This window comes from Pelobates fuscus, chromosome 4 (genome assembly GCF_036172605.1).
Source record: "Pelobates fuscus isolate aPelFus1 chromosome 4, aPelFus1.pri, whole genome shotgun sequence".
Lineage (NCBI taxonomy): Eukaryota > Metazoa > Chordata > Amphibia > Anura > Pelobatidae > Pelobates > Pelobates fuscus.
Window position 1 is genome coordinate 199,348,312 of NC_086320.1, and position 20,142 is coordinate 199,368,453.

The following is a 20,142-nucleotide window of genomic DNA, read 5'->3' on the forward strand; positions in this document are numbered from 1 at the left end:
CACACACTCGCTAACAGAAACACACACACACTTACAGACACACTCACACTCACTAACAGACACACACTCACTAGCAGATACACACACACTCACACTAACAGACACACACACTCACACTAACAGACACACACTAACAGACATACATACACACACTAACAGACATACACACTAACAGACATACATACACACACACACTAACAGACACACACACACTAACAGACATACACAGACACACTAACAGACATTCACACACACACACACACACACTAACAGACATACACAGACACACTAACAGACATACACAGACACACTAACAGACATTCACACACACACACTAACAGACATTCACACACACACACACACACTTACAGACATTCACACACACTAACAGACATACACACACACACTAACAGACACACACACACACACACACTAACAGACACACACACTGACACACACACACTGACATACACAGACACACACACACACACTAACAGACATACACACACTAACAGACAGACACAGACACACTAACAGACAGACACACACACACTAACAGACAGACACACACACACTAACAGACAGACAGACACACACACACACACTAACAGACATACACAGACACACTAACAGACATTCACACACACACACACTAACAGACATACACACACACACACTAACAGACATTCACACACACACACTAACAGACATACACACACACACACACACACTAACAGACATTCACACACACACATACTCACTCACTCACATATTTAACACATTATTTTTTTTTAAATTTACCCCCCCCCCCCAGCCTCCTTACCTTTGGGAATGCTGGGGGGGGTCCTATTTCTCCCTGGTGGTCCAGTGGCTGCTGGGCAGTGCTGGCGGGCGGTCTGCTGGGCAGTGCTGGCGGGCGGCCGGCGAGGGAGCACTTCCTCTGAGCTGTCGGCTCAGCTCCCTCGCGCGCCGCACAGTGAGGCTGGGAGGCGGAGCCTGACTTCCCCCCAAATATTTTTGGGGGGAAGTCACAGGACCAAATATATTAGATGCCCATTTCAAAGTTGTAAATTTGACAAAGTTGGGCCTATGTCACCTTTGAGAAAGTTAGTTGTTGTTTTTTTTTTCTCACACTTTGCTAACACTGTAGTATAGTTTAGGCAATTTCTCTCTCATCTCAGATCAAATCAAAGTGAGGAGAAGAGAGTGGCAGAGACAATATCTCAGGCAATGTTACAAATCAATTGTTACTGTGATGATTACGTGCTACAGATCGCTGCTATTTGAAGCAGGGGACTCCCCGAGTTGCTAAACAGGTCCCCCAAGCGTGATCTGCTACAGTGGTGTATCCTGGTTTTGTGCTGCCCTAGGCAGGACAAAACTCAGGCGCCCCCCTCTCGCCCGCGCCACCCCCATCCAACCCTTCCCCCCACCCGCACCCTTCCCCCGCCCCGCCTTCTAAATACACACACACACATTCACTTACAGATACGCATACACTAGCTAACAGAAACACACACTCGCTAACAGAAACACACACACACTTACAGACACACTCACACTCACTAACAGACACACACTCACTAGCAGATACACACACACTCACACTAACAGACACACACACTCACACTAACAGACACACACTAACAGACATACATACACACACTAACAGACATACACACTAACAGACATACATACACACACACACTAACAGACACACACACACTAACAGACATACACAGACACACTAACAGACATTCACACGCACACACACACACTAACAGACATACACAGACACACTAACAGACATACACAGACACACTAACAGACATTCACACACACACACTAACAGACATTCACACACACACACACACACTTACAGACATTCACACACACACTAACAGACATACACACACACACTAACAGACACACACACACACACACACTAACAGACACACACACTGACATACACACACACTGACATACACAGACACACACACACACACACTAACAGACATACACACACTAACAGACAGACACAGACACACTAACAGACAGACACACACACACTAACAGACAGACACACACACACTAACAGACAGACAGACACACACACACACACTAACAGACATACACAGACACACTAACAGACATTCACACACACACACTAACAGACATACACACACACACACTAACAGACATTCACACACACACACTAACAGACATACACACACACACACACACACACTAACAGACATTCACACACACACATACTCACTCACTCACATATTTAACACATTATTTTTTTTTAAATTTACCCCCCCCCCCCAGCCTCCTTACCTTTGGGAATGCTGGGGGGGGTCCTATTTCTCCCTGGTGGTCCAGTGGCTGCTGGGCAGTGCTGGCGGGCGGTCTGCTGGGCAGTGCTGGCGGGCGGCCGGCGAGGGAGCACTTCCTCTGAGCTGTCGGCTCAGCTCCCTCGCGCGCCGCACAGTGAGGCTGGGAGGCGGAGCCGGAATATGACATCATATTCCGGCTCCCAGCCTCACTCTGCGGCGCACGAGGGAGCTGAGCAGACAGCTCAGAGGAAGTGCTCCCTCGCCGGCTGCCCGCCCACCAGCACTGCCCAGCAGTTCGCCCACCCAGACGGCATGTCAGTTAGCCGTAAGGCTAACAAGGCATTTGCCCTGGGCGTTTGGGGGCGGCTTTTTTTGCCGCCCCCTGGAAAATGCCGCCCAAGGCAAATGCCTTGTTTGCCTCGCGGCTAATACGCCCCTGATCTGCTAAATGGGAAAAGGCGGACTGGCAGGAGAGCTAAATTGTTAGGGTGTGCTAGGCTACCTTAATGCATTTAAGCCCGCCTCCTGGAGGAAGTATAGCACACCATAAAGGTGTTAATAGAGTAAAAGGTTTTACAGATTTTTACCCTCATAGCTCATTAGAATTATCATTTTCGTAATACTGCCATCTCTCTATATAGGAATGACCTTACAGAGAGGCTAATGTTAAAGGGTCACTTCTCTGGGATTTGCACCATTGACTAAAATATTGAAAATGACCTATAACTTGTATAATATTTAGCAAATGACAGTTATCCAGTTCAGACAAAACAAAGAAATAGAAATATTGTTTCATTTCTCCTCTTCTCAGTTTAGTTTTTCTATGTTGACTGTCAGGTGGAAGGTATGGAGCTTATTACAATGATTGACAGGGAGCTAAGGCGTTTGATGCGCGGTTTAAGGATAATGAGTTCTATGTTTAATTTTCTTTTTCACACATCAAATACATATTTGTTGCTCTTTTAGGCCAGAGATGGGCAAAATGTAACTCACTTCTCTAAAGCAATTTATAGCATGCTCTTTCATTGAAGATTTTTATAAAACAGCATCCATTACTATAAAATGTTTCTAAGACATGCATTGCTGGGAAATATGGTATTGAGTTGTCTATTCATCTCAGCACTTATAGACCACATAAACAGAGTGTAAGGGCCCATTATGACTAATTTCAAACAAAAAAGGAAATAAAAGAATCATGGAATATTGAGGTTTTGTTGATTATGCGTAAATAATAAAGTTAGAAAGTTGAAAAAAAAACAAAAACATGTGGAGCCTGAAATCTGAATCCAGGATAATAGAAAGACCCAGTATCAAGTAGTGTCTGAAGTTGAACTTAGTAAAGAAAGGTGGGACAGAGGGTTCATACATGCCACAAGTGTGCTGGATCTTATGTCTGTCTACCAGATGTTGTATCAGGGAACACAACACGTGAATATTGACTTCCAGTACAAAACAATGCCTGTAACATTTTACTATCTTGGCAGCGGACCATGGAGCCTGCTTGTTACATCGAAACTATACCTATGAAAACAGAATGAGCTAAAATGCTGAGGGCAGAAAAGTAATATTAGCAAGTTGGCTCATTATGAAGGGGGAGGGAAGGTTTTGTCTGTCTGGAAACAGTAACTGCTGGTTGTTAAAAATATAACTCTTACTCATTAGGAAGTCTGGGTGGGCATTGTGTGAGGTGAATGGGATTTTAATTTGCCACACGGTCAAGAGTGCTGTGTTGCTGGCGTTTGCATCACAACAATAAGAAGCATAAAATGAATCCTTTATTCTGGGAAGCTTTGGTAGCGCCCCCAAAAGAGTCACAGAATTTAGAACTATACTGAGTGTTTATTCATGCAATATGCAAGATGACAGTGATAAATGAAAAAACCTCCATGAAAACAAAACTCTTCTTCTATCCCTTTCCGTTGTGTGTTTATGTGTATTTGTGTGTGCATATTTCTGTGCTTGCGTGTGTGCATATACGCATGTAATAATGTATCACTTTAAAGAATCTGACACTTAGATACAATACTGGGGTAACAGATTGGTTGCTGTTTGTACTACACTCCCATGTGGTGCTTTGGTTGGAGCAACGGGGTACTCCATCCAATACCACGATAAGTTCATGTCTGTTGTGTTTTATAAAGAAGTGTTGTCATTGCAGTCAAGTATTACTTGGTTTGTACAATTTGAAATTTAGTGGCACTCCAACCATAAGGGTTAGGGAGAACGGCCACAACCTTTCTCTTGAAAGGTTAACTCTATGGGGAAAATGTTTAAAGGTGAGATATAACTAATTGAAGGCTATGCTTATGAAAGAAGTCTGTTTCATACCTGCCTTCCTCTAAAATAACTGGCTTTCGCCTGTCTGCCTCTAGTTGTAAATCTGCTGTTTTTGAAGGATCCAAGACCTGCTAGAATGTATGAGCAGAAAAAGGACATCAATAGACTTGAATGATCTTGTTTTACTGAGTAAGAAAGAAGGGCACAGAGATTAGAAACACACAAAGACCAAGGGGAACTCAAGAAAGTAACAGAATGAGAGATCACATTGGGGAAAAGGCCATGTAGTAAGGGAATAAAGGCACCCATTGTAGCTCAAAGGATAAAATGGGGTAGAATCATAGAGAAATAACAAAATAGAGCTGGCTATCTGAGATTGAGACTTTTTTGCAGGACTTTTCTATGTGTTCAGGACTTGCTAATGCCAGACGGGAGACCCCATGACTGTAATGTAAAATAACTTTATTGATAGGTCTTTGAAAGAAAGTCTGAGTGTTTGAAGTCTGTACATCTGACAGTAATTAGGAAATGGGTTATGATAATTGTGTTTTCTGTCTGATAATCTTTTTAATTTGGTTACAGACCATAACAGGACAGTCTGGAGCATTTTTAAGCCTTCTTAGAGGACTGGCCGTAGCACATTTAGCTTATTATGAAATGAAGGACTTTTTCAGTGGTGGGGTCAACTCACTAATGGGACACCTTGCACATTTGCCAACCCTTTTATGTTTGATGCCCATCATTCCTCTTGTCCTTTATCACTCTCCACTTATAGCCATTACTCTACTTCCATTGATGTCAAAACAACCACTTGTATCATGTACTTAACTTCCTGACAAATCCAATGCAGTGCATTTTTTACAGTAATTACATTTTAGATGTATCACACTCCTCTTGTCTGCAGATCTGTACTGATTCATGTTATCACCAAACAAATGCATCCTTGTTCTGTAAAATGTTGTGACACAGCATGAGTATGAGAGCTTTACTCATCTGACTTCATGAATCTTAGCCTAAGGGTGTCAGATGAAACTTATTGCGAAGTAATAGAGATACTTGTGATGAAATGAGATGGAGTGTGTCAAGAATTTCTCTTACACATGTACACATTCTGATGAAACCTGAATCATTCTCCAGGACAGGACATGTCAAAAAAAGTCAGGCGCCGGCAGTGCTTCTCTATGGAACATCTCCCAGCCTTCACAATTGCTGGAGGGTGATAGGTTACACAATCACTGAAACAAGGAAGAAAATGTGAAGAAAGTGATGAACCATACAATAAACATGCAAATAGTGATTACACATATCAAGACATGATATATAAGAGCATGCTAGCTTTTCTTTATCTTCTAACATATGATCATCAGCTGTCTTGCTAAATACCAAAGAAAAAAAACAAAACTCATTACAGTAGCACTAGGAACAAGTGACCTCTTAACAGCCACTTTGCCAAGTACTTCTGATGATTAGCTGAGATGCACGCTATTGCTGATCAGAAATATGACAGATATTCACCAAGTCATGTGCCATGCATATGTATACACCATCAAGACCATGATTTCTATTTTAACCCATTTACAGCCAATGCCATCACAATATGATCCATAAAAGACTATGCCAGTATGAAATGTTCTGAGTATTTTAGTAGCTGTATAGAGTTCTGCTGTCATTAAATTATTCTAAAAGATCTTTACAGGTTATATGCTTATTATGGTTTGAAGGTTAACAATCGCCTTTGTCAGCGAAGAACAAATTCAAATACTTTTGTTTATATTCATGCATGCAGTTCTAGAAACAGGAGTACTGCTTTCATACAACGTATGAGTCAGTAACTGTCTCTGCTTGCATTCTACAACGGGTAGCCCTTTTCCCTATTTGTTCCTTGGTTTTTGTAATCTTTTAAATAGCAACCTTTACACTCTGGCTGAGCTCTTCGTCTGATTGGCTCCTACTCCAGTTAGTGGGCAATGCTTGAAGAAGGGATTTGTTTGAAATTGTTCCAGCGTGTACATTCACTTTACTTGAGTGAAAGTAGCCACGCAATCCTCTATTGAAATTGCACTGTCATGGTTTGTTTATTTAAGTTCAAACAGACCTGGTTACTCTTATGATTTCAAAAATAAGCACTCTCTTGTAGATTAAATCTTATTTTAGTAAAATAAAAGAGTATATTTAAATGAGTTGTTTTGTTTATACATAGCTTATAAATACTCATCCGATGTAAAAGAGTCCAATGGTGGTCTTAATTTAATTTATATATAAGGTTATTGAACCTTGCTTTTATCCCTTTTATTACTTATATCCATTGCTTTTGTATTGGTAATGTCTGAGGCTGACAGAGGTATTGACCATCATTTGAAGTGAAACTATACTTTAATTAAGGTTTGCAAAAAGCACTGCAGCTTTTTAAGACCAGCTTTTAGATCTGTCAATCAGGCACATGAAATATACATTTTTAAGTGCCTGATGTAAATTTTGTCCAAGCTCAAGGAACAGTGTTTGCACACTGCACACATAACTTGGACTGAGCTCTCTCTCCTTCTTCAGGAGAGAGACCCGAGCTGTGCACTCCGGCTCTGCTGAGAGCTGCATTAACAAGGAACCAAGCTATGTTTAAACTGATAGCAGACTTTTTTGGAAAAGGTCTGTCTGTAGTTACCACTGTCTAGAAGTGTCAGTCCCCCAGCTAATACCAGTGATGGCTTGCAGGGCATTTGCCCTGTCTGTTGAGTGGGGTCCTCCTTAGATCTCAATGCTGTACTCTTGCACATGCCAGAGGAAGATGGCAGTGCTCACGAAGGACAGCTTCAGGTAAGTAAATCTTACCTTTACCTGTCCCTCCCTCCCCCAGGCACCAGACCCCCAGTCGCGATATCATTGTCAAGGGTCTTTGCAAATTCTGCAAAGTTCCCTGGCGGTGACAGTGCCGCTTTAATTGAGTTTATTTCGAGATTTAGAGCTTGCTGTGGATTATGGGAATTGTAGTGCAACCACAACTAGAGGGTGGAACTTGGAAATTACAGATTTTAAACTAGTCTCCAAAACTTAAATTAGCACACTCTTTCAATGAAGAATATGTAGATATATCCTAATAAATTTGTCATTACTGTTACTGATCTTTTTGGTTTGTTTTAATTTAAACTCATTTTACTATGTATAACGGATATGATAAGATATCTATTTGCTAATGTCATTGCAGTACAGGTCTGAGAGTTGTGGATAAATATCAGGATATGCCATATGGACAAAGGGCTACAGAGCCATAAAAAAAATCCTTAACAGATAAGTAAAATGAATCTGTATCGAGTTGCTAATCATGGCTGCACTGTATGGCAAAAGGAGGAGTTTGTCAGTTTCATTTCCTGTGTCAGAGAAAGTACCCTTCTCCATGACACATAAAATGGAGCTGACTTAAACTCCTCCTTGGGTCAAATATGGTCAAATGTAGGAAAAATACATAAGACAAAGTTGTCCCTACTTTATTTCTTATCTAGTTTTCTTTAAAACATAAGATAAAGAAAAGAAACACAGATTCTGAGAGAGAAAGAGACAAGAGATGAGGAAACAATAGGAGAAAGATAAGTTCGGTCAGTGCCGGTTTAACCCCAACTGGGAAATTTCCCCATCATTATACCACTAAACTCCCAGTTAAAATTGTTTACCCCTGCTGCTTCTTATTCCGTGATTTGATACGTAGGCTACTTTTATCTCTGTATACCTCACTCCTTTCTGTACAATGTTCTCGAGTACCTTTCCTCTCAATATTTGTTGATTGTACATATGAAAACTTGATATGAAGAATTGAAAAAAAAATTAATAATTACTCAACAGAACGGACCAGCAGTAAATACATAAAAAAAATCTATACATTCATAATCAGAAAATGAAAGGCTCCAATGATCATAAAACTTTCTGAAAAGCTGAAGTTTAGATTATACCATCTATAGTATAATGTACTGCTCTTTATTTTATTATTCACAGCAGTTTGGAACATTCTTGTGGTTTAGTACATTCCCCTGTGCATGATGCAGAGTGAGCGCACTTGGAAGCCTAATATGGGCCGGAAGAAAATCATTCACATTATTTAATTTCAAATGTTGAACAATTTCACTTGATCACACTCTTTTCAGACAGTCAATGAAGTGACACTTAACTAACAGCAATATAGTATTTATATTCTTTATTTAGACAGTATATGGCATGTAAGACAGCGTTTCTGCTATTCTTCTGTGTTATGTACGTGCCAGCCGGCCTGTGACATACTTCTGATTGTGTGACTTCACCTTTTACCGGTCTTGATGTTTTCATTCAAATCAAGCAATAGTTTTAGAGATCCAGGTTTTTGAAAGTGTGTTATCTAAAGTCACATGTCTGTTGCCCTGGCCTTATCTCTACTTATTCACACCTGTCTCAGTAATCACTGGCCTGTAACAGCTTGCATGGCTGCAATGTTTGTAATGATTAATAGAGCTGTAATGGTATAACAAAGGAATTACAAACCCTACTATAAAAGAAATCCCTTTGTACCCTTTGTAATTTTAATTGGTTGCTGTTTGTGCTTTTTGTATTAAAGCGGTATTAGATAATATGTGAGTATTTATAGGTATTGTTTGCTTGTAACCCTTTCAAGTTAGTTCTTCATATTGTGTGGATTTGCATGTGTGTGCGCGTGTGACCGTACTTGCTCTCAGGTTTTTGTTGTTAAACTGCGTTTTTGTTGTGTTTGTAGTCAGTAGTTTGTATTTACGTTTTGCAAAAAGGTGTGTAAACCTTGTAGGTCACTACATTTGTTTTCAGCCATCTTCGCTAATGATAATGAGTTTTGCTCCCCCCTCAACCCCACAGGAGTATTTTTTGTTACCTGCTGAATTTAATTTGAACAAAGGGATACACAGCTGCCAGCTTCCAGTCCTTCCCCCACAGGCAACAAGTATCAGATATTGAATTGTGACATTGTTAGTTGCACCTGTCATCCGAAGGGTGTAGATAACAAACTCTGCTTAGGTAGGTGTACTAATATAATCAACTACAATACTGCTGTTTGCTGGCACCTGCAATCTTTAAACCCATATTTTAAACAATTGAAACTTGTTTCCAATTATGCTGCTCAGTGTTGGTGACCAGCTGTTGATCACTAAAGTGGCTGCCCCTAACCTTACCACGTATCCACTGTTTACCAAACGCAGTATCAAGTCACCTTAGAAAGACATGTACATGACAATTGCTTGTTTAAAGGGACACTATAGTCACCAGAACAACTAGAGCTTATTGTATTTGTTCCGGTGAGTGTAATCATTCCCTTCAGGCTTTTTGCAGTAAACACGGTCTTTTCAAAGAAAATGCAGTGTTTACATTACAGCCTAGGGATACCTCCACTGGCCACTCCTCAGATGGTTAATTGAGGTACTTACTGGGACAGTACTGCACACTGTGCAGTACTGCCATTCAGTGTCTCCACCCTCTGCATGGAGACACTGAACCTTCCTCATAGAGATGCATTGATTCAATGCATCTCTATGAGGAGATACTGATTGGCCAGGGCTGTGTTTGATTTGTGCTGGCTCTGCCCCTGATATGCCTCCTTGACAAGCTCAGCCAATCCTATGTGGAAGAATTGTGATTGTCTCACAGAGTTACTTCTGGCAGCCAAACAGGCAGATCAGGGGGAGCGGCAGCAGCTGCAGACTTGAATACAAATACGATTTTACTGTATTTAGGAAGGCAGGAGGTGTCAGGGGGTGCTAGATGGTGCTTTTAACACTATAGGGTCAGGAATATATGTTAATAAAAGCTTACAGCAGATATTCACTAGGAACGCTGAAAATAAGCAGTTGTGCTTTTAATTTCTCCTCACTTCACTATTTGGTTATTAAGTTGGTATACATGTTTATTTTATACATCATGCTAGTGAAATCATTAGCAGATTAATAGAACGATACACGTACCTAAAGCATGCTGCTATGCATAGATATAATAGATGTTGACAATTCCACAATGCTTAGATGCACTCCACAATTCTACAACATTTAGTATGCAAGTTAGTTAGAGGCAACTGTCCACATTTGTAATTTCTGCATCTATAGCTTTAGCATACACACAGCAAACAAAAAAACAACAACAACCACGGACTAGATATGCAGTGCTTCCAACTGTCCACTTACAATGGTACCGATTACAGATAAACAAATTGTCAATATGACACCGGATCACAAATCTTCTGTATTCCTTATGATTTATTGTGCCAGCATCCGTCTTAAAGAAACACTACAAACAACATAAAAGCATTTACTCTAGCATTATCACACTGGTTTATAGTGATTTCTCATTAATTTATTCCATGCTCAATAACTATTTCATTATTCCTATATTTGAATAAAATGACAGGATTGAAGAGTTTGTACCTCTTGCAGCTTAATTGTTCTGCTTTACTTGTAACCCTGCCTTATAATATAGAATAATAAAACAATAATAATATAAGTCTTGCACCTCTCCCTGCATATTTTTTTTTTAACTTCAGCTATTTGAAAAACAATGAGTACACAACTGGTCAGACGGTGGGATGTGAACGCATCTTTTGCAAATAGTGTATTTGTTGAATGGTTTGCACCCAGCATCAAATTAAATTATAAACTATATTGGTGAGAACCAAAACTAGATTTAGTGCATAGTGATTTCCTAAAACTGCATATTTCTTTGTAAGGAGAAAACGAATTGTGGCAACAAGGACAGTGTTGCCAGATACATCCATGTTTGTCACATTGACATTCAATGATTAATTAACTTGTATTCATAAACTACAAAGGTGCATTGTTTATTGGAACTTGATTCCAGAATATAGTGGGCAGTGTGTCTCTGTTGCTTCTTGATGTAAAGAACAGGGCAAAAAGGATTACTTTTCAAGTACTAGAGATGGTATAATCTAAACCATCATTGTACAGCTGAAATGGAAGCCTGTTAAAAGCTTCGCAGCTAGGCAGTCTGATAACGCTAGCTTAGAGCAAACACAAGCGTGTCTGTAAGGAAAGCAGTTGGTAGACTGGAAAGGAGTCTGCCAAATTTATTAGGAAAGCAGCTGTCCACTAATAACTGAATTGGCCTGGACCACGAGGCAGCTGCAAGTGTCAGTTTTATCTTTGCAGCTACTGCTCTGTCCTTTACACATTCTTTTATTTTACAATCAAGATCTCTTTGGTTCCAAGGATATGAGTCAGTCTGTGTATACACGTGCATGTTTCAGAGCCTTTTATTATGACTTGTTTAGCTTTCACGTTACATTTTGAACCAAGTGATCTCATTGCATTGATTAGTTTTTCACTGAGTAACAAGTAGATGCATAGTATTAGAAACCGGTAATAAGTTAGAGCGTGACAGGTATGCATCAAGAACCTATTGTGGCATCACTTGCTTAGGCTTATCTGACAGGGAATAAGTTTGTGAAATGGATGTTTCCTGATAGATTAAGATTAATGTACTGCTAGACCAAAAGTGCTAAAGAGAAAAGGTGCAATCAAAAATGGTGGCCTCCAGTGGCCACTGCTAGAGGTGCTTCCTTGGCCAGTGCTGCACAGTGAGACGTTCAGCATCTCTACCCTCTACATGGAGACACAGAACTTTCCTCATAGGGATGCATTGAATCAATGCATCTCTATGAGAAGATGCTAATTGGCTAGGGTGGTGTTTAGCCCTGCACCCGCATCTCTATGCATTAAATGCATCTCTATGGTGAAAGTTTAGTGTCTCCATGCAGAGGGTGGAGACACTGAACTGCCCCAGGAAGCACCTCTAGTAACCATCTGAGGAATGGCCATTGGAGGAAAAGCATTGGATTGGCTGAGATAATCAATTCTGATTATGTCAGCCCAAGAGGCAGATTGGGGTCAGGGCCAGCACCAATAGTCCCATTGAGAGCTAGGGGTAAGGTAAGTGTCAAGAAAGGGAGCGAGGAATACTAGGTTCAGGAATACATACATATAGTGTTCCTTTAAGGTCAAAATAGCAGAACTAGAAAAATTCAGTAATCCTTTCACTTAGATTATACTGAATTCTCACTGCTGATAGCACCAAGAGAGTACTTACCTGCCAACACCCTATGTATTGTTGCTGATCGGTATTGAGGGGAAATAACAGCATTCCATTGCTACAGTTCTAGGAAATGTTTTATGTGATTGATAGGTTTTAAGTTATTTTTAAAGATTAATGGCAATTCTACGATTTGTTTTCTCCCTGCTTGTTTCAATTCTGTAACAATATGAGGATAGACTGAGTGCAAATCTCTATGAAGAAAGCAGAGCATGTTTATAGGATTGTTTTTGTCAGTAGGAGTATGAGATTGTCAATAAATATAGGGAGGCCATTTTGGAATTTGGACACTTTGTTTGCTCAGAGAAACCAAGACTCTGGTTTCCTGAGAACACAAATAGAATAGTATGCTTGCCTGTGATGTAGTAATTATTGCTTGCCTTGTAATGGATACCACATTTTACTAAAGTAATGACCCTTGCTGCATCTGACATGTTTAAATAGTTATTATAGGGTAGTACTGGCAATTGAAAAAAAGAATCAGAGCTTCATATGATGTATTCCCATCATAAAATACCAAACGTGTTGCCAGTCAGCGTGCTTTTTCCAATAGAATGCAACATTTCTTATGGTACATAATGTATTTATTAAAACATATCATATGTAATTGCTTGTATAGTAGATCTGCATCTAACAAAAATGTTTAATAGCAAGATGTATAAGAAAAATACTACTTATTCTATCTTCCTGTGATTATTTTTTCATGTTTTTTTATGGTTTAACAGACATATTGCTCATTTCCTTTTCCCTGTACAGTGGAATGTTGGGAGTTTATACTCTGTGATTGAAGCTTTACTAATACAATACAATTACAAATGGAGATGTGGCACACAGACCCACTCCCATGCCCACATATGTGTTCCACATGGAGGCTTATGTATGAATAGTTGATTTAAAATATATAAATATAATGAAATGCAACATTTTCCCCTAAAATGTGCAGTTCCCTTTTTTTGTTAATAAATCCGATGAGGTTGAGGTTGAGAGAGCATTTAGAGCCATCTTGGCTGAAGGTACCCTGTGCCCCCTTTAATTTCAAATAAAACTTGTTTTTTACTATTAAGAGTGGTTATCCTAAGCATTGTGAACATTCTAAATGTATGCTTGAATTGTGCTTACATACCCATGTAATGTCAAACTGAGCAACTAAACTGTTTCCTTATATCTAATGTTAAACCATAAATTGTTTTTCTGTCTTACAGGGGACACTTGTCTGGTTAAGAGAAAATGGCCAGCACTACCCGAGTTTTGTTCAGTCCTGTGCTGGGGGAGTGGTTGTATTTAAAACATACTACAATGAGGTAAGTGTAATCTGAGAGTGCTATTGTGTGTTAATACATTTTCTAAATATCAAATCACTGAAGTGGTTATGGTGGTTGGAGTAACCATAAGGTGACTGTATTAGAAATCTTCGTTTGAGTGTTTCTTCCTTGCTTTCTGTGTTCTGCTTATATTTTCCTGTGCTGGAATGTCTTTACGCCACATCTGTGCACATCACACAGCCTTGTGACAGGTGGGGGGGGGGGGGGGGAATTCTCTGAGGACACAAGCACATTACTGCACTCACTGAGCCTCCGCTGATGTGTGTTGCAGAGAGATACGTCTGTGTCTCCAAGAAGGGATGCTCCCCTATCGTTTACGTCGATTGCTGTCATTTCTATCTATTTAGATATGTATTAATACATAGGCATTACTAGAATAATGTAAACTCCAGTTAAATATAAATAAAGCCTTTAAAGGCTATAACACAAAGAGAAAATGCACTTACATTTGTACTTTATTTCTTTGTTAGTATAGGTGCAGGTGTCTTTTTTTGCATTCATTTTTTCAAGTTATACCAAAATTGATTTTCCATACATTCGGTAACAATAATGCTTTAGATACTTTTTTAAGTCATCAAACAAGACTGGGAGAGAGCGATCACTAGTGGAACGATTGTATTATATATATTTAAACAAGTATGGTTGTATTATGGTGACATGTCCATTTTTTTTATTACCCTTGTAAAGGCATTCGTTCTAGTTGCAATATGACATTGATGACATTGTTAACCAAAATATTGATCAATATAATATTAATAATAGAGAATATAAAACTGAAACAAAATCTGGCACTTTTTATTCTACTTTTACAATAATTGGTTATTTTATAGACTGACTCCAAAGCTTCATGAAATGATTTTCAAGAATAGAGAACTCTTATCATTTATAAAATGGGAAAAATCTGCAACCCTAAGTTGATTAATTTACTAAACCGTGATTAGGTGCAATTCTTGAAAAATGTACGTCTGTGACTGCAACTCTTTCTCCTCGCGGTTTACCTGTAATGGGTAGAATCAGTTTTAATAAATAAGAAAGTATTATGAGATGACTATGATGTAAATTACTCATTATAATATTTAGATCTAGTTGGTGAAGAAAGATGGTACCATCATGTTTTTATTTTTCATCAAGTTATTGGTGACAACAGGTCAGTTGATTTATTGCCTAGGAAATCTTTTCATAGTCTGCAAGGCAGATAAATTGCTTGATCTGCAAACTTAGAAGAAAAGTCTAAAGAGTTCAGTAGGAAAAAAATACCTATCAACAAGTCTGTCATGTCTCAAATTAGCAGCCTCATGTGTTACTCGCTTTGTAATGAGATAGTAGACTGGGCATGCATTCACATTTCCTGAATGGATAGCAGTTAGTTAAATGCTTTATCGTTGAACTAAAAAAAAGTAATTTTTTTCTGCCGTAGTTGCAATACAGATGTTCTAACTCAAGGGCTATTTAAAGCATGCAACAAAATAGTTTTTCCTGATTTTGGATCACAATGCAATTTTTCATTCTGTAATTTGATGTCAGCCAAGCCTTGCAGATTACTTCCTTCTTTTAACCCCTTAAGGACCAAACTTCTGGAATAAAAGGGAATCATGACATGTCACACATGTCATGTGTCCTTAACGGAATTCCTGCAAATAGTCTAAAAACAGCGAATACAGAGACATACAAAATACTACTGTTTTTTTATGACATCGTGATGAACAACTCCAATGCAATGTTTACATTACATGGTTAAACACACCTCCATACTTCACACTGACAGCAACTAGAGGCGCTTCCTGCTGCAGTAACTGAGTAAAACTCGGTCACTTGACTGCAGGCTGCATCATTAATTAAATGCTTTCCTGTAGGGAAATTTGACGCGTGTATGTTGCTCACCACACATGCGTATTAGGTCCCCAATTTTCTTCGATGAGGAGCATTGGATTGGACATCAGCAGAGGAGGCTATGCCTCCTCCATGACACCAGAGGAAGAGGAAGTAGCGTCAAGGAAGACACAATTCTGGAAATAGCTAACTAAAAAGATTTTTTAAACCCCCCTTTTATGCTTAATGGGGGGGGGGGGGAGTCTATAAACTTCGGGACAGGAGCACTAAAGAAGGTTTGTATTCCCTGCTTTAGGGTTCCTTTAACAAATTACCCACAAGTCTGGTTAACAAAATTTCACCCAGTTTAAGAATAAAAGTTAGACATCAATGATAGTTGTCCAATAGAGATGAATTTGTACATGTTTTACAGCTCTTTTTAAAATTTGTGTTAAGGAAAGCTTTTTCTATTACAAGAATAACAAATTATCTCATCCCTGATTTAATTTTTGAAAAAAAAGCATATTAAAATTTTGAATAAGGTCTAATTTTTGTTTCTCTGCTTACTTAACTATACAAATATTTATTAATGTGTGTATTTAGGTATACACCTTGATATACATGCATGTACAGCATACGTTTTACTTTAACTGTAATGATATCTTGATGGACTATGTAATTCAATGCACTGCGACTCACAGACATAATTCCTGCGGCCCACTTGGATAGATTTCCTTTTGAGAACAAAACCACTGTAAACCTTAAGAATGTTCATACTTCTTATAGCATAACTCGCTACCTATACTTCAAAACATTCTGGCTGTTTTTCAGAACTCTCTGGCAGTACTCCATAACTTTCTGTCAATGCTCCAGAACTCGCTGGTTATTCTCCAGAACTCTCCAGCTATCCTACTAAGTTCCTTGTCTATGCTTCAGAACTCTGGGTTATTTTTTCCGAACTCTGGCTATTCTACCGAATTCTTTGGCTACGCTACAGCTTCAGAGCACCAGAGATTCCTAAAAATAAAAGCTATAGGTTAGTGGGAAATATCATGCTGGCCCATCAAAGTAGAGTGGAGCATTACTATGTGTGTCTTTGCAAACTAGATGATGGGGATAATAATACTAATATTATCTTCTATATAAAATACAGTTACATAATGCCTTCATCTTTTTGAAGACATTTCCCTTTAAGTTCATATTACATCTGGAACCTGAACATAATGCAAATACCCTGAACAGAAGTATGCTTCTTTTTTATTCCCATGAATATTTACCAATAATTCAACGTTCAAAGATGCTGAATAGAATGAATGAATTTCTTATAAGAAAGAATGTCCTGCATTCTGTTGTTTCTTCTTGACCCACTTATTGAGAACATCGGCTCACTACTGTGTAGTATTGTGCATAGTAACAGAAAGTCACAATTCTTTTTGGACAAACTGTGTTATAAATACCATTAAAAAGCAACATATGAGTTTATTTACAGTGGGTATGTCAGCTGTTTGAAGGCATCCTAAAGTCACCCAGACCACTTCATCTCATGAACCATCCCTGGTGTTTTTGTTATCTAAAACATTTCCATTTAGTAGATATTATTGCCATTTATATAGCGCAAAAAAAATCCTGTAGCACTTAACAATATAATAGGAGGGGGAGATTTAACAATAAATGAGACGATTACAAAACTTACGGGAACATTATGAAGAAGAGTACCCTGCTCAAACGAGCTTCCAGTCTGGAGGAGATAGGGTATAAAACACAGCAGGACATATGACAATGCTTAGAATGCAGGGTTAAACACATATAGTGACTATCTTCCAGACAGCTAGTAGAGCTGCTCCCACACTCATAATCGAGTTTCACTCAGTTATCTGACGTCTGATGTCCTCGTGTAATACATGAGGTCATTGAACATTATAAAACACTGATCATAATGAACACTGGATTCAATGTTTCTCAATGAGAAGCTTTTGATTGGATGCACATGCAGCACATGCACTTTTCATCCCTGCTAGATGATGTTGGGTGAGCAACAAATTAATATATATATATATATATATATATTTTTTTTTTTTTCCTTTTCCTTTACATTTATTTTATTAAGCAAATTACATTGTAATCTAGTTAAGACAAGGCAGAGCTTGGGCAAACATTGCACATTAAGAGGATAAATAGAAACTTTTTTTCTTTTCTCCTCTTTTCAGTATGTTTTCTCTATACTGACTGCCAGATGCAAAGTATATGACAAAATATTAAAAATCCTGCAGAGTGAGTGTTTTACTACCTTTATCTCCAGTTTATTCAGTAAAAAAAAGAATTGATTACACACTGTCCGAAGCAGCAGGTATGTATTCACTTTTTGATTTAAAGTTTTATTTAAAATTTTTAACTAATATGATGCTTAATGTAGGAGAAAATGCACAATATATCTTGGATGTACATTATTTCAGTAACTTTATGGACTAGCTGTTGCTTTTTTTTATTAGACACTTGTTTAACATATCAAACAGTCAATGCTTTAAAGAACCACACAAAGTTACTAAAGCATTTTATTATACCGAAATTGTAAAAAACAAACAAAAAAAAAAACCCTCATCATGTTAAGATTTACTATGCTCTGGATGTTGAGCATGTGTTGAAAGCCCGTGTCAATGGAGCCAAAGGCAGATGTTTAATCGCAAGTGTATAGAGATATATACCCCTGTGACAAAACATTACAGCATATGCTTCCCAAGGCTGCCCTTTCACTAGACACTTCTGTTTGTCAAAAACAATGATAGCAGAGGGCTTTGTTTGTATTGTAGTTTCAAGGATAACATTTTAGCTGACTATAAGAAGCTATCATCTGTTTTGTAGAAATCTTTCAGAGTAGGATAAGGTAGGGTTCTTTGTTTAGTAACTGTACTATTTCACAAAACAACGGTGCATATTTTAAAAATTACTCAACACATTATTTAATAGGTTTAATAATTAATATAACCATGCCTGGATTGGATATTGCTAATCTTGTGGCGAATATACATGCAGTAATTGGAGAGCTACAGCCTTAAAGGGAAACTCCAGTGCCAGGAAAGGGTCAGTTTTCCTGGCCCTGGAGGGTCCCTTTCCCTCCCACCCCCCAATCCCCGGTTACTGAAGGGGTGAAAACTCCTTCAGTCACTTACCTGAGGCAGCGACGATGTCCCTCGCCGCTGTCTCCTCCTCCGCGACGCTCCTCCTGTCCATTGTGTCGGCCGGTGGGCGAGACTGATCCCGCTCACCGGCCGAGGAGACCTAATGCGCATTACGTCTCCCCATAGGAAAGCATTGAAAAATCATTTCAATGCTTTCCTATGGGGTTTTGAGCGAAGCTGGAGGTCCTCCTGTGGTTTCCTGTGCTATGGACCAGGAAGTGACCTCTAGTGGCTGTCTAGTAGACAGCCACTAGAGGTGGAGTTAACCCTGCAAGGTAATTATTGCAGTTTATGAAAAACTGCAATAAATACACTTGCAGGGTTAAGAGTAGTGGGAGTTTGCACCCAGACCACTCCAATGAGCAGAAGTGGTCTGGGTGCCTGGAGTGTCCCTTTAAACATTAATTAATGCTTTGAGCAATGCAATCGAAAGAGTCCGACTTTGCAAGGTGGCAAATGGAGCTCATTTAAAATATGTCATCTTCCGTACCTAGTCAAGCAGATCTCCATACGTTAACATTGGTTGTATGCAATATTATTGAAATTGGTTAATTAATAATAAAAAAAAGTTATTGACTCATCAAACCCTACTCTGAATTTTGGCCCAGCCTCTTAATGACATATATGTATTTATTTGCATTATCTTATCACAGAGAGTGAGTAAGCAACTTCTGGCCTTCCAGCTGCTGGGGCCAGGACTGCTGAATTCTGAATTACATTTTAAATTTAACACCTTAAGGACACAGCTTCAGAAATAAAAGGTCGTCATGTGTCCTTAAGGGCTACTAATTAACCAGCTGACTGAGTATCATGGGAAATATAGTATACTATATATAGTAAGAAAACATCTGAGGTGCAAAGATTAGGCATGGCTGACTAACTAGTGGGAAAGAATAGATTGCTTTTCATATTATAATAAATAAATGTGCACGTGGAAACTCATATCCCATAACAATGGTACAATGAGAGTATGAAGGTATTATGACCATTAAATGCAAGTTACATTAAGGTACATATGGTTGATTTATGTAGATGCAGCATGGCCAAACTCAAACCTCCTCATACAGATCAGAAAGTGCCTGCAAAGCCATTTGACCTTTGAACTAGCCCCCAGCTAGTGTAAATCTCATTTTATGTTTA

At 38.8% G+C, this 20,142-nt stretch overlaps 1 protein-coding gene across 1 annotated transcript in view; it reads left to right on the plus strand.

Moving 5' to 3' along the window:
• Positions 1-20,142, plus strand: part of MYO10 (myosin X) — a 206,799-nt gene that overhangs the window by 45,748 nt on the left and 140,909 nt on the right. The window contains exon 2 of the mRNA XM_063451846.1: positions 13,898-13,996. Within this exon, the coding sequence (XP_063307916.1) occupies positions 13,898-13,996 (99 nt within the window). The remainder of the gene's footprint in view (positions 1-13,897; positions 13,997-20,142) is intronic.